This window comes from Mobula hypostoma, chromosome 4 (assembly GCF_963921235.1).
Source record: "Mobula hypostoma chromosome 4, sMobHyp1.1, whole genome shotgun sequence".
Taxonomy (NCBI): Eukaryota; Metazoa; Chordata; class Chondrichthyes; order Myliobatiformes; family Myliobatidae; genus Mobula; species Mobula hypostoma.
In genome coordinates, this window is record NC_086100.1 from 100,873,200 (window position 1) to 100,889,550 (window position 16,351).

At 37.5% G+C, this 16,351-nt stretch overlaps 1 protein-coding gene across 4 annotated transcripts in view; it reads right to left on the reverse strand.

Moving 5' to 3' along the window:
- LOC134345521 (SH3 domain and tetratricopeptide repeat-containing protein 1) overlaps window positions 1-16,351 on the reverse strand; it is a 129,401-nt gene that overhangs the window by 48,558 nt on the left and 64,492 nt on the right. For all 4 annotated transcript variants that reach the window (XM_063046297.1, XM_063046299.1, XM_063046298.1 and 1 more), the window contains 2 exons: window positions 14,426-14,559; window positions 13,472-13,510 (listed from right to left, as the gene is read on the reverse strand). In XM_063046297.1, coding sequence (XP_062902367.1) covers window positions 13,472-13,510; window positions 14,426-14,559 — 173 coding nt within the window. The remainder of the gene's footprint in view (window positions 1-13,471; window positions 13,511-14,425; window positions 14,560-16,351) is intronic.

The following is a 16,351-nucleotide window of genomic DNA, read 5'->3' on the forward strand; positions in this document are numbered from 1 at the left end:
TCTAAATCTAATGAGAAATTAAGACAGAAGATTATCGATTTAGAAGACAGAAGCAGAAGAAATAACCTATGAATTCTGGGTCTTGAAGAGTTAACAGAAGGTGATCAACCTACTGAATTCTTTGCAAGCTTTTTGGTACAATTATTTCCTAAAATCTTACCATCTGCACCTATGATCGATTGAGCCCATGCCCAGACCACCTCTGGGAGCCAAACCCAATCAGTTATAATTTGTATTCATGAATTTCAAACAAAGGAACGTTTAATTTGTGAATCTCGTTGAAGAGGAATGATTGATTACAAGGGTCAGAAGATTAGGATTGTTGAAGATTTTTCACCCGAGGACATGAATAAGCATGCTAAATGCAAGGAGGTTATGTTGGAACTTTTTAACAAAGGTTTAAAGCCGTCTCTTCGTTATCCTGCTCATCTTAGAATCACTCTGTAAGATGATTCTAAAGAATGGTTTCACTCGAGTGAAGAAGCCCAGGATTTCTTAAAAACAATGGATTGACTGTTTAGTATCTTGCTATATGAATAATAGCTTCTTTTACTTTTGGTGAACCTTCGCAGCTAAACTTCCTTATGATTTAAATGCTTTACTTAGAGAATAAGGTTTTAATGAGTTAATACCCAGTGTGATTACGTTATGAATTTTGATAAGCTTTTTTATTATTTCATACACTTCGAGGGTGTTTTTAAAATCAATATGGCTTAGTTTGGGTATTTTTCATTCTATTGTTTTGAAACTGTAATAATTAATCTATTTGTGTTCTTGTTATGAGGGTTAAGTTTTTTTTTGGCTGTTATTTAGTCTAGCCTAGAATACAGTTGGCCTTGAAATTAATTAGGAGTCAAATCAGCCGGTTGTTTTGGGAGGGTGATGTCATTAGCTGCAGCGGCCAGCCTTCTTTTGGCTGGACTTCTGACTTTGGGAAGGGGGAGGGGGAGTGTCTTTTTCTGGGAGCTGTTTTGAGATGTTAGCCAAATCTGTTGCTTGGTTACCCTATTTCAAGGCTTATTGTTTGGTATTAATGTTCATTTTACTGGTTATTACTTTAATTTCTCTATTAAATAGTACTAATAATGGGTCATACTATTAACTTATTCAGTCTTAACGTGAAAGGATTAAATCACCCTGTGAAGTGGAATAAGACTTTTGCCTATATTAAAAAACTTAAGGCCCCAATTATTATTATTTTTTACAAGAAACACACATACGTAATTGTGACAACTTACATCTTTTCAGTAGATGGAAAGGACTATATTTTTACTCCTCTCTCCAGGTTAAGTCTAGAGAAGTTTCGATTTTTATGGATAATACAGCTCCCTTTGTCCAACATAAAGTAGTGTCTGATACCAATGGGCGTTTTGTCATAGTGTCAGGAAAATTAGATAATAAATTAATGGTATTTGCCAATCTGTATGCTCCGAATACGGCTGTTCCAGGAATTTTTGAGCGTTTTTTTTTGTTCCTGCCAGATTTGAGCCTTTACTCATTGGTGATGGGAAGAGATTTTAATTGTTGGTTAGATCCAGTTTTAGATAGGTCATCTTTTAAAACAGCAACACCTAATAAATCAGCTTTTATTCATTCAATCTTTTTTAATGAAATTGTTGATGTATGGCGTTTCTTATATCCACTAGATAAGGAGTATTCATTTTTTTCTCATGTCCATCATACATATTCCAGGATTGATTACTTTTTTATTGATAGTCAAATGACTCCTTTAGTTCGATCCTGTGAGTATAAAGAAATTGCTGTTTCAGATCATGCTCCAGTGTTTTTATCTTTAAATCTCCCTGGTCTTTCTCAAATAAACAGATCTTGCCGTTTTAATTTAACTTTGTTATCTGATAAAGATATCTTAAAATTTCTGGAGAAACAAATTATTCTTTTTTTTTGAAGAGAATACTTTGGAAGAGACTTCTAGTCTTATTATATGGGATGCCTTTAAGGCTTTTATTAGAGGTCAAATTATTGCCTATACTGCAAGTGTCAAGAAAAAAGTTAATAGAGAGAGAATTGAGTTAGCTAATCAGTTAAAACAATTAGACCAAAAATATGCCCTGGCTCCAGATCCTGCTTTATATAAAAAGCATGTTGAAATTCAAATTAAATATGATCTTCTTTTAACATATCCAATTGAAACTCAGCTTTTAAAAGATAAAAGTCAATTTTATATCCACAGAGACAAAACAAGTAAATTATTGGCTAACCAATTAAAAACCTTTATAGCTAAACGGCAAATTAAAGAAATTTGTAAAGCCAATGGTGATAGGACAACTGACCATTTAGAAATAAACAATATTTTTAAAGAATTTTATTCTAAACATTATAGTTCTGACCCTCCCAAAGATAACACTGTAACTAATAATTTTTTAGATCAATTAAGCATTCCTACACTTTCTGTTGATAACCGAAAAGAGTTGGATCAACCTATTTCGTATGAGGAAATTGCCTAGGCTGTACATTCCTTGCACTCAAGGAAGGCTCCGGGCCTTGATGGATTTTCTGCAGAATTTTATAAGGCTTTTTCCTCACTGCTTATACCTCATTTATGTGCAGTTTTTCCGGACTCTTTTAAGTTGGGTAGGTTGCCACAATCTTTTTATGAAGCTTCTATTTCGCTTATTCTTAAAAAGAATAAGAACCCAACTGAATGGTCTTCATACAGACCAATCTCTTTACTTAATGTTGATACTAAAACCCTATCCAAAGTTCTGGCCCGTAGATTTGAAAATATTTTACCATATATCATTTCTGATGATCAGACAAGATTTATGAAAAATCGATATTCCCACTTTAATATTCGTCGTTAATTAAATATTATTTAATCCCCTTCTAAGGAGATATCGGAATGTAAGATTTCTTTGGACGCTGAGAAGGCTTTTGATCAGGTTGAATGGAATTATTTATTTAAAACCATATAACCATATAACAATTACAGCACGGAAACAGGCCATCTCAGCCCTTCTAGTCCGTGCCGAAATCTAACTCTCACCTAGTCCCACCGACCTGCACTCAGCGCATAACCCTCCATTCCTTTCCTGTCCATATAGCTATCCAATTTAACTTTAAATGACAACATCGAACCTGCCTCAACCACTTCTGCTGGAAGCTCGTTTCACACAGCTACCACTCTCTGAGTAAAGAAGTTCCCCCTCATGTTACCCCTAAACTTTGGCCCTTTAACTCTCAACTCATGTCCTCTTGTTTGAACCTCCCCTACTCTCAATGGAAAAAGCCTATCCATGTCAACTCTATCTATCCCTCTCATAATTTTAAATACCTCTATCAAATCTCCCCTCAACCTTCTACACTCCAAAGAATAAAGACCCAACTTGTTCAACCTTTCTCTGTAACTTGGGAGATGAAACCCAGGCAACATTTTAGTAAATCTCCTCTGTACTCTCTCAATTTTATTGACATCTTTCCTATAATTCGGTGACTAGAACTGCAGACAATACTCCAAATTTGGCCTTACCAATGCCTTACACAATTTCAACATTACATCCCAACTCCTATACTCAATGCTCTGAATAATAAAAGCCAACAAACCAAAAGCTTTCTTCACCATCCTATCCACATGAAATTCCACCTTCGGAGAACTATGCACCATTATTCCTAGATCCCTCTGTTCTACTGCATTCTTCAATGCCCTACCATTTACCATGTATGTCCTATTTTGATTAGTCCTACCAAAATGTAGCACCTCAAATTTTTCAGCATTAAACTCCATCTGCCATCTTTCAGCCCACTCTTCTAAGTGGTCTAAATCTCTCTGCAAGCTTTGAAAACTTACTTCATTATCCACAACTCCACCTATCTTAGTATCATTTGCATACTTACTAATCCAATTTACCACCCCATCATCCAGGACATTAAGATATATTACAAACAACATTGGACCCAGTACAGAACCCTGAGGCACACCACTAGACACTGTCCTCCAATCTGACACACAGTTATCCACCACTACTCTCTGGCGTCTCCCATCCAGCCACTGCTGAATCCATTTCACTACTTCGATATTAATACCTAACGATTGAACCTTCCTAACTAACCTTCTGTGTGGAACTTTGTCAAAGGCCTTACTGAAGTCCATATAGACAACATCCACCGCTTTACCCTCATCAGCTTTCCTAGTAACCTCATCAGAAAATTCAATAAAATCTGTCAAACATGACTTTCCACGTACAAATCCATGTTGACTGTTCCTAATCAGACCCTGTCTAACCAGATAATTATATATGCCATCTGTAAGAATACTTTCCATCAATTTACCCACCACTGACGTCAAACTCACAGGCCAATATTTGCTAGGTTTACTCTTAGAACCCTTTTTAAACAATGGAACAGCATGAGCAATACGCCAATCCTCCGGCACCATCCCTGTTTCTAATGACATTTGAAATATTTCTGTCAGAGCCCCTGCAATTTCCACACTAACTTCCCTCAAGGTCCTAGGGAATATCCTGTCTGGACCCAGAGACTTATCCACTTTTATAATCCTTAAAAGTGCCAGTACTTCCTCTTCCTTAATCATCATACTTTCTATAACTACCCTTCTTGTTTTCCTTACCTTACACAATTCAATATCCTTCTCCTTGGTGAATACTGAAAAACAGGAATTGTTCAAAATCTCCCCCATCTCTTTTGGCTCTGCACATAGCCGTCCCCTTTGATTCTCTTAAGGGACCAATTTTATCCCTCACTATCCTTTTGCTATTAATATAACTGTAGAAACCCTTTGGATTTATTTTCACCTTACTTGCCAATGCAGCCTCGTATCTTCTAGCTTTTCTAATTTCTTTCTTAAGATTCTTTTTACATTCTTTATATTCCTCAAGCACCTCATTTACTCCAAGCTGCCTATATTTATTGAAGATCCCTCTCTTTTTCCAAACCAAGTTTCCAATATCCCTTGAAAACCATGGCTCTCTCGAACTTTTAACCTTCCCTTTCAACCTAACAGGAACATAAAGATCCTGTACCCTCAAAATTTCACCTTTAAGTGACCTCCATTTCTCTATTACATCCTTCCCATCGAACAATTTGTCCCAACCCACTCCTTCTAAATCCTGTCACATCTCCTCAAAGTTAGCCTTTCTCCAATCAAAAATCTCAACCCTAGGTCCAGTCCTATCTTTCTCTATAATTATATTGAAACTAATGGTATTGTGATCACTGGACCCGAAGTGCTCCCCAACACATACCTCCATCACCTGCCCTATCTCATTCCCTAACAGGAGATCCAACACTGCCCCTTCTCTAGTTGGTACCTCTATGTATTGCTGCAAAAAACTACCCTGCACACATTTGACAAACTCCAAACCATCCAGCCCTTTTACAGAATGGGCTTCCCAGTCAATGTGTTGAAAATTAAAATCTCCCACAATCACTACCTTATGCTTACTACAAATATCTGCTATCTCCTTACAAATTTGCTCCTCCAATTCTCGCTCCCCATTAGGTGGTTTATAATACACCCCTATAAGCATCACTACACCTTTCCCATACCTCAATTCCACCCAAATAGCCTCCCTAGATGAGTCCTCTAATCTATCCTGCCAAAGCACTGCTGTTATATTTTCTGACAAGCAAAACAACACCTCCCCCTTTTGCCCCTCCAATTCTATCACACCTGAAGCAACGAAATCCAGGAATACTTAGTTGTCAATCACACCCCTCCTGCAACCATGTTTCACTAATAGCTACAACATCATATTTCCAGGTATCAACCCATGCTCTAAGCTCATCCACTTTTCTTACAATGCTCCTAGCATTAAAATAGATGCATTTAAGAAACTCTCCACCTCTTACCCTCTGTTTGTTCCTAATGGAGCACACAACTTTGTTATCTTTTTCTTCCTTCTACCCTACACCTTCAGTCTGTGTGACTTTAGAAAAATTTAATTTTTGGCCTGATTATATTCAATAGATTAAATTACTTTATCTATTTCCTTCCGCTAGGGCCCTTACTAATTTTCAGTATTCCAAACCTTCTAAATTTCAACGTGGAACTAGACAAGGTTGTCTCCTGAGCCCTTTGCTCTTTGATTTGGCTTTAGAACCCTTAGCCATTGCTTTTTGAGAATCTAATGATATTACTGGTATTCTAAGGAGAGGGACTGTTCATAAAGTTTCACTTTATGCTGATGACCTATTACTTTTTATTTTTAATACCGAGACTTCACTACCTCCTGTGCTTTCTCTACTTTCTTGTTTTAGCCAGTGTTCTAGAGACAAACTGAATTTACATAAGAGTGAACTTTTTCCTCTGAATAATTTGTTATCAATTAATACTAACTTTCCTTTAAAAATTGTAAGAAATCAACTTGCCTGTTTGGGTGTAACAATTACCAAGAATTATAAATACCTATTTAATGAAAATTTCCTTACCTTACTGAATTTTGTAAAAAGGACACTTTCAAACTGGTCGCGTTTTTCGTTATCCTTGATTGGCTGAATCAACTCTATTAAAATGAACATTTTACCTAAATTTATATACCTTTTTCAGGCATTACCCATTTTTATTCCTAAATCTTTTTTTGATTCTCTCGATTCTATTATATCTTCTTATCTATGGAAAAACAAACATTCTTGACTAAATAAAGTTCATCTTCAAAAATCTAAGAATGGAAGTTTAGTTTTACCAAATTTTAGGTTTTATTATTGGACAGTCAATATACGAAATCTTACGTTTTGGACATAATTTATTAACCGTGAGGACTGTCCGATACGGGTTTCTTTAGAAGCCAACTCTGTTAATAAATTTTCTATTATTTCTCTTCTCCGATCCTCACTCCTTTAGTAAACTAACTGAAAATTTGGTAGTTAAACATACTTTGAGGATCTGGGTACAATTTAGGAAATTCTTTGGTCTATTGAGATTTTCTTTGTCTAGTCTCATTTGTTCTATTTTTTTAAACCTTCCATGACCGATTCAGTTTTTAAAGAATGGGATAGATTGGGTATTAAATGCTTCCAGGATTTGTTTGTTGGAGGAAGTCTTCTTTCGTTTGAGCAAATGTCAGCTAAATATAGTTTACCCAAAACTCACTGTTTTCATTATTTACAAATTAGAGGCGTTCTGCGTTCTCAATTATATACATTTCCTATAAGTTCCGATAAGGACTTATTAGATGTAATTTTTAATTTGAAACCTTTTTATAAAGGATCAATATCCAATATTTATGGTATGTTGCTAGGAATGAGAAATGCTCCTATAGACAAAATTAAAAATCTTTGGGAACAAGATTTACAGACATCAATCTCTGACGAAACTTGGAATGAAATTTTTTAATTGGTGAACACTTCATCGTTATGTGCCCACCATTCCCTCTGACAATTTAAAGTGGCTCATAGGGCTCACATGTCTAAAGATAAGCTATCTCGTTTTTATTTGGATACATCTCCTTTCTGTGATAGATGTAATAATGGAGAAGCTTCATTAATTCACATGTTTTGGACATGTCCGAGCCTTGAAAGATACTGGAAGGAAGTACTTCAAACTATCTCGGTACTTTTCAAGGTAAATTTTAAGCCTAACCCTTTGACCGCATTATTTGGTATTGTTGGAGAAAAAGACTTTATTTTAGAGACACCTGATTTGCATATTTTGGCTTTTATTTCGCTTATAGCTCTTGCTTAAATGGAAGGATGCTGTTCTGCCTACTCACGCTCAATGGTTACGTGATGTTATGTCATGCGAAAATTTAGAGAAGATCTATCATTCAGTTTTTGAATCTACCCAAGACTTTTATACATTGTGGGGATCCTTTTTTGAGTTATTTTCAAAACCTTTGATTTGTTGTAACAGTACAGGTGGTGGTTAATAATATATTTTATTATATGATAAGGGTTTTCCCCCTTTTTTCTTGCTTTTCCGAACAGCTCTGACTTTGGTAGTGGGTTTAGATTTTTTTTTCTGTATAACAAAATTATTATATTTCAATATTATGATTTAATTTCATTTATATGAATACAGGGTTTTGTGACTGTAACTGTATTTTTAATACAATGTATTTGGTACTATTTTATTTTTTTCTTTTGATTAATAATATATATCTTCTTGTACTCTGCATTCTTCTATGCAGAAACTAATAAAAATATTGAAAGAGGTAAATACTTTACCAAATTTCCACATTACAATGACCTTACAAATTTTTATATTTCTAAAATACACATTATACAAGAGCTTCATGTAATCAGAATTGAAATAATTTACACATTATAATAAGCTCTACAGCACAACATGCTGATACTGGACTAACAATTGCGACTCCGGACTATTGGCCAGCGATACACTTTCCAATTTCACTATTTCCATTTGCAACTCATCAGATGATGCGCTGCCTTTCCCTGCATGCAGGAAGACCCACTGAGGCTTAACAACTGTCAGGCAAACAGTATTTCCAGCAGACGGAACGTATTCAATGGCAATACAATAGCGTAATTCTACACCAGCAATTGACAAGAAATTTCACCTGGTCAAGCACTGAAATACCACAAGTACAAAGGAGGTTGGAGGCTGATTATCCTGCCTTGAGTGACATTAAGACTTTCCACCATCTACAAAATGGGCAAGTGAGGAGTGCAATGAAATCTGCCGAGCTGTGTACAGCTCTGACAACAGTCCAGTAGTCAGCACTACCCAGTGGAAAAGAAATTGCTCCGAAAGCATTCATCCATCATCCTCAGGATTCTCCTTTGTTCCGTCTGACTGTTGTTTACAAAATGCTTACATCACTCTTCACCAATCCTTGGGTTCTATCACCCAGAGAAAACATTTGGGAAGATAATTTCCTGCAAGTTCACTCTCATAGTTACATGCCAGCCCATGACATCAAGCCTCGAATCTCCTTATCGAACCACGTTTTACAAGTACTTTTACACTTGGACTTTAGGGCCTCAAGCCCGCAGTTTGTCACTCGATTGAACAGTTGTATCCCTGCAAAGCAAAGCACCTGCAATTATAAGTAGAACTTAGAGTTACTTATATTTTTATATGCTGATTATTGATGGAATGTAGAACGCCAGAACATATAGTGGATGGTTGTGGAGAAAGATGTTGTTAAGCCTACATACAAAGTCAGGGATCAAAGGGTTGAACATGGTGTGGCTGATGTTCTGAGCTGTGTATATTTCAATGCAACAGGACTGTAGAGAAGGCAGATGAACTCAGGGCATGGGTCAACTCATGGAGTTATGATATTGTAGCCATTGGTGAGACTTGGTTGCAGGAGGGGCAGGACTGGCAGCTCAATGTTCCAGGGTTCCATTGTTTTCGACATGATACAGTGGGAGGGATTAATGGGAGCGAGGTGACATTACCTTAGGGAAAATGTCATGTCAGTGTTCAGACAGGACAGACTGGAGAGCTTATCTAATGTGGCTTTATATGTAGAACTGGGAAATAAGATATGTATGACCACATTAATGGGATTATACATCAGATCACCCAACAATCCGCAGGATTTAGAGGAGCAAATTTGTAGAAGGATCACAAATAGTTGCAAGAAACACAAGGTTGTGATAGTAGGTCATTTTAACTTTCCACACACATATTGAATGGAACTCCCATACTGGCAAAGGGCTAAGTGAGAAAGAGTTTGTCAAGTATGTTCAGGAAAGTTTCCTAATTAGTAAATAGAAGTCCCAACTAGATACTAGATCTCCTATTAGGGAATGAAACATGGTAGGTGGCAGAAGTTTGTGTAGGGGAACACTTTGCATCTGATGATCATAATGCATTAGTTTCAAAATAATTATGGAAAAGGATAGTCTAATCCTTTTCTGGTTGGCTGCCAGTGACTAGTGGTGTTCCGAAGGGGTCGGTGTTGGGACCATCTCTTTTTATGCTGTATATCAATCATTTAGATGATGGAATAGATGGCTTTGTTGTCAAGTTTGCAAATGATACAAAGATTGGTGGGGGGGGGGTAGTGTTGAGGAAACAGATAGGATGCAGAAGGACTTAGGCAGATTAGGAGAGTGGGCCAGAAAGTGGCAAATGAAATACAATGTTGGAAAATGCCATAGTCATGCACTTTGGTAGTAGAAATAAATGTGCAGACTTCTTTCTAAATGGAGAGAAAATCCAGGAATCTGAGATGCAGAGGGACTTGGGAGCCTTTGTGCAGAATGCCCTGAAGGTTAACATGCAGGTTGAGTCGGTGGTGAGGAAGGCAAATGCCATGTTAGCATTCATTTCAAGGGGTCTAGAATACAAGCGCAAAGATGTGATGCTGAGGCTTTATAAGGCACTGGTGAGGCCTCCCTTTGAGTATTGTGAACAGTTTTGGGCCCCTCATCTTAGAAAAGATGTGCTGGTATTGGAGAGGGTCCAGAGGAGGTTCACAAGGGTGATCCGGGAATGAAAGGGTTATCATATGAGGAACATTTGATGGCTCTGGCCCCATACTCACTGGAATTCAGAAGGATGAGGGGGGATTTCATCGAAACCTTTCGAACGTTGAAAGGCCTAGACAGAGTAGATGTGGAAATAGATGTGTTTATCATGGTGGGAGAGTCTAGGACAAGAGGACACAGCCTCAGGATAGAGGGGTGCTCTTTCAAAACAGAGATGTGGAGAAATTTCTTTAGCCAAAGTGTGGTGAATTTGTGGAATTTGTTGCCACATGCAGCTGTGGAGCCAGGTCATTGGGTGCATGGCATCAAAGGTTACGGGGAGAACTGGGGTGGAGGAGGAGATTTTTTAAAAAATCAGCCATGATTGAATGGCAGAGCAGACTCAATGGGCCAGATGGCCTAATTCTGCTCCCATGTCTTATGGTTTTATGGTCTACTCCTAAGGTTGTGATTCTACATTGCAGAAGGCCCTTTTTGATGGTATCAGAAAGGATCTGGCAGATTGTTTTCTGGCGAAGGTATACTTGGTAAGTGGGAGGCCTTCTAAAGTGAAATCTTGAGAGTAGAGTTTGTATATCCCTGTCAGAATAAAAGGCAAGGATAACAGGTTTAGGGAACCTTGGTATTCAAGAGATATTGAGACCCTAGTTTTTTTTTAAAAAAGTGCACAACAGGTATAGGCAAGTAGGAACAATTGAGGTACTTGAGGAGTACAGTGCCTTGAAAAAGTATTCAGCCCCAACCCTTTGTTGACATAAATGAGTACTACACAACTATGGATTTTGATCAATTTAGTTAAGAATTATTATTTGTGAATCACATGCTCCTTTTTTCACAGCAGAGCCCAGACAACAGGGAAAATTGTAAAGCATGACAAACTAAAAAGTCAAAAACTGAAATGTCAGCAGTTCAAAAGTATTCATCCCCCTTTGCTCAGTACTTAGTTGAACCACCTCTTGCTACTATTACAGCCAGTAGTCTTTATTTGTCCAAGTCCCTATTAGCTTTGCACAATGTAAGATGTAAGAGCAAGATGTGCCCATTTCTCCTTGCAAAATTGCTCAAGCTGTGCCAGGTTAGTGAGGAAACAGCAGTGGACAGCATCCTGATGTCTTGCCAGAGATGTTCAATGGGGTTAAGGTCAAGACTCTGACTGGGCCACTCAAGGACATCAATTTCCTTCACCTGAAGCCACCCCATAGTTGCTCTGGCACTGTGCTTTGGGTCGCTGTCCTGCTGAAAGAAATGTCCTCCCCAGTTTAAGCTTTCTGGCAGAGGCCAGCAGGTTTTTAACCCAGGATCTGTCTGTATTTAGCAGCATTCATCTTCCCATCAATCCTGACCTGATTTCTAGTCCAGGCTGCTGAAAAGCATTGCTATAGTATGATGCTACCTCCACCATACTTTACAGTAGGGATGGTGTTACCTGGCTGATGCACAGCATTACATTTACCCTACACATACTGTTTACTGTTCAGACCTAAAAGTTCCACTTCATTCTCATTCAACCACAAGGCCTTCTTCAACATCATTACAGTATCTACTAAGTGACACTTTGCAAAGTCTTTATGGGCAAAGATATGCTTTCTCCTTAATGGTATATGTGGTGTAAACCTAATGTTGCACATCAGTCAAGTAATACTATAATCTACTGTTAACTACGGTAGAGGTCATATTGTGCATTTCAGCAGCAGGGACCAGAACTCTGGTCGGAATTGATGGGAAGATGAACACTGCTGAATAGTTGCCTATCTGATTGGGAGTCTGTGACTAGTGGAGTGCTACCTGCGATCGGTGCTGGGTCTGTCATCTATATCAACAGTCTGGATGACACTGTGGTAAACTGTGGGTCAGCAAATTTGCAGATGACACTAAAATTGTAGAACAGAGGGATCTGAGAATACAGATCCATAATTCCTTGAAAGCCGCTTCGCAGGCAAATTGGGTCATAAAGAAAGCTTCAAATTGGTCTACAAATATCAAAGTATTGAATACAGGAGTTGGGAAGTTGTTTTGAAATTGTACAAGTCACTGGTGAGACCTAATTTAGAGTACTGTGTGCAGTTTTGGTCCCCTACTTACAGGAAAGATGTAAATAAGACTAAGAGAGTGCAGAGAAAATTTACAAGGATGTTGCCAGGACTTCAGGGCCTGATTTATAGGAAAAATAGTTAGGACTTTGCATCCTAGAAAGTAGAAGGTTGAGGATTTGAGAAAGGGATACAAAATTATGAGGAGTATAGATAGGGTAAAGACAAGTCAGCTTTTTCCATTGAGATTGGGTGGGACAACAACTCGAGGTCATGGGTTTAGAATGAAAGATGAAATGTTTAAGGGGAACGAGGGGAAACTTCTTCACTCAGAGGGTCGTGAAAGTGTGGAACGAGTTGCCAGCGCGAGTGGTGCTTGCAAGATCAATTTCAATATTTCAGAGAAGTTTGGATAGGTACATGTTTGGGCGCGGTATGGAGGGCTATGGTCCTGGTGCAGGTCAATGGGAGAAGGCAGTTTAAATGGTTCAGCAGGACTAGATGGGTCAAAGTGCCTGTTGCTGTGCAGTACTTTACTACAAATCTACTAGCATAAATAGACTTCTTAGCCATTTTTTTGGCATCCCATATTAGCGCACTTATGATCTCAGTAGGTTAAAACTAAAAATAATTTGTACACACAAGTTACCAATCAATTATTTCTCCTGCTTCTGAAAGGACCTGCCCGTTAGAGGCCTTCAGCTCAGTAAGACAAACTGCATGGCGAAATGCCGCCTGGAGGTGAGACACTGTCAGCGTCTAAATGCCAGCTTTGTCAATGGACACAGAGCCTAAAGGTGGGCAGGAATAGGGAGCACATCCAAATGCATCACACATTTGCCACCTTAACTAGCCAGAGAGGGCTAGTTTACAAAACTGTCCCCAGTTCAATGAATGGTGGTGCCAACATTTCAAAAAAGAATGTGGTAATAAGTTGACATTATTCTGAAATCAATGTTCTCAAACTTACATTGTATATTATTATTTAATGACAACATTAATGTGTAATGTTTAGATGATGTAAATTACTGTTCAATTAGCATTGGAGATTTCTGTTTTATTACCTTTTACATCCTCCTGGAAATTCATCAGTTCCATTTTATCTGGATATAGAATAATATAATTGTGAGTAACACAGCTACTAATGCAGCAAATTACATGATCAGAATATTGTAAAGTTTGAAAAAAAATTAAAAGAGCATCCTCAAAGAAAGCTGATAATTTCTTAAATATTGCATTCACTTAAACATTTAAAAATTCATAAAATGAGGGGTCTCAATTTAAAAGGATGATATTCCATTTGTCTGTTGGGTTAATGTCAAGTTGGAAATGGCACACACAACAGGCAGAAAAACATAACTTGTCACAGAATCCTAGCGGTCAGTTCACTCAGAAGTCTGCACTGACTGCCATTTTTTTTTGATGCTACACTGAAGATATGGGCCATTTTGACTTAGAACAATCAAAATGGGCAAAGGGAGAATCCACTTGGAAAAAATATCTTCCAGAGACAACTAAGCGGTCTGAAAAACAATGCTTTGGATGACAAGACAGATAGGACCTGGTAAGGTGAAAGACTACATTCATTTGGGGGAACTTTTCATTTTGAACTTGAAAAGCTGGCCAACTTCTGGAAAAAGTTTAAGGTCTAACTACTAAAAAGGCAATGCATAATAACTGACAGAGTGGTAGAAAAAAGGGAAAACAAAAGAAACTAAGAGAATCATGTACAGTGAAGGAACAATGCAGGTTAAACAGATGAAAAGCAGCAACACAGAGTATTTTTCTCTTGGAAGCTGAAGGCAGATATAAAGTAGCCAGGCAGCAAACTCATAGAAAAGGGGAAAAAAATTCGTAAAGACCCTTAGGAGGGATGAACATAAAGCACAAAAAATGCAGTCTGACAAATAATTTCTTAATTCTGTTTCAGAAGAAATAACCAATATTACAGGAAGGTTATTAAGCAAATAAATTTAATTAAATGAAAGCTCATTGGACATTGCATTCCCCACACTCACCCATTTGATAAACCACACCGACATCAGTCTGTGCCAGTTGCTTGAGCAATTTGATAGAATCTTCCTCGGTGAACTTTTCACAGCTCTCAAAAACACATCTTTCTGCTTCATCAACAAACAGAGGACCCTTTGCCCTGTGGACAAATCAGTGGTAATCCTGCAATTAGCCTCAAGGAGATGCAATAGATTATTGATTAGTGAAGATGTTTCTGATGTGTACTCCCAGAAAACCCTAACCTTTGGTCCTTGTTTTATACACACACTAAAAATGAGACTCTGGATACATTGATTCTGTGATTCAAACACTAAATTGAACTAACAGCTGTGCACAATCATACAAATGTGTATTGTGTGTTCTAGTTACTAAACCAATAAAAGAGGTTTGAAATATCACATTGATGTGAAAAGTCAAATGAGGTCAGTAATATCAAGCAAATATCTAAAAATACAGAGTATCATATCAATTTCAACACAACCATAAAATAATAAATACGTATATAACTGGAGTCTGAGTGAAATACATTCTGTGGAGGGCATCATGCACATACTAGAATATACCTGATATAACCAAGTCATTGGATATATTTAAGGCAGAGGTTGATAGATTCATGTTTGGTCAGGGCATGAAGGGATACAGGGGGAAGGCAGGAGATTGGAGCTGAGGGGACGATGGATCAGTTATGACAAAATGATAGAGCAGACTTGATGGGCCAAATGGCCTAATTTTGCCTCTATACCTTATGGTCTTCTATCAATATTAACTGGAGCAACATTTTTTTTCAACGGTGTAATCATCCAATTTATAATTTTAACTATGCAGAGAGAAGAAAATAATAGGAAGCCAAGCACCACCTTATATAGAGTTATCAGGTTTAATATTGCTAGAAGGCTATGAATCATCCACTGCAGAATTAGTGTGGAAATTGCTCAGCAACTGTTGCAGCATTGAAGCAAAAACAAAATCACAACATTGAGGTCTTGTAGTGTTCCCAGGGAATGGGAAGCTAATTACAGTAAGGTTAAAGTATCATTACCCATCTAAATGTCGATTTTATTTCCTATTAGAAGCTATTTAGATATCCTGAGTCCAGACATCCCCTCCATTTTGCAAACAAGCAGTACGGGTGTTGTTCAAATAACACAATGTTACTACGGAATACAGTTAATTGGGACACATCAGGACCAGTATATTTTGGCTCAAATGAATGACTGCCTTAATTAGTCAAGCTTTAATAAATAGTTATAGAAATAATTAAAAACATATAAAAAAGAAACTGAGGAACAAATTATGTATTTAAATGTATTTAAAATATATAAAAAAGAAACTGAGGAACAAATTATGTATTTAAATAAAACACAGAACAAATTAGAACACTACAAATAGTACTACAAAATTATATTAGATCCCAATAGTGACTGACAGAGAAATTCATCCAGTGTATGCAATGAGCAAACTCAGCGCAAACACCTAGTGTGGGTAATGGACTGCCTTCATACATTGCATCCTCCAAATCTTCATTTCAATTGTAACATTAAAGATCATTGATGATACCTCCAAATTCTTTGTCATTCCTAACTTGCTGAAGTAGTAAAATCTTCTCATTTTCACTCCCGGCCATTTCTGGCATCTCCAAGCCTGAATGCTCGAAACCACACTGAGAGAAACAATTCGGAATTGTCTTACTGCTTATTTCTCAACAACTATCAGTGACAAAAATCACTGCTTTTTGAACAAAGACACATGCAAATGGTGCTGTTTAAAACTGTACACTCTAAGCACAGCGTAACGTCTAATGGGCATAAATACACGCGAATGACACGTTCGGCAACAGTCTCCTGCCCCAATTAAGTGGCATAGTGTCCCAAATAACCAAAGGGAACCCCAGCAATTTTTGCTATTAGTCTTTGTTCTTTAAAAGTTAACCC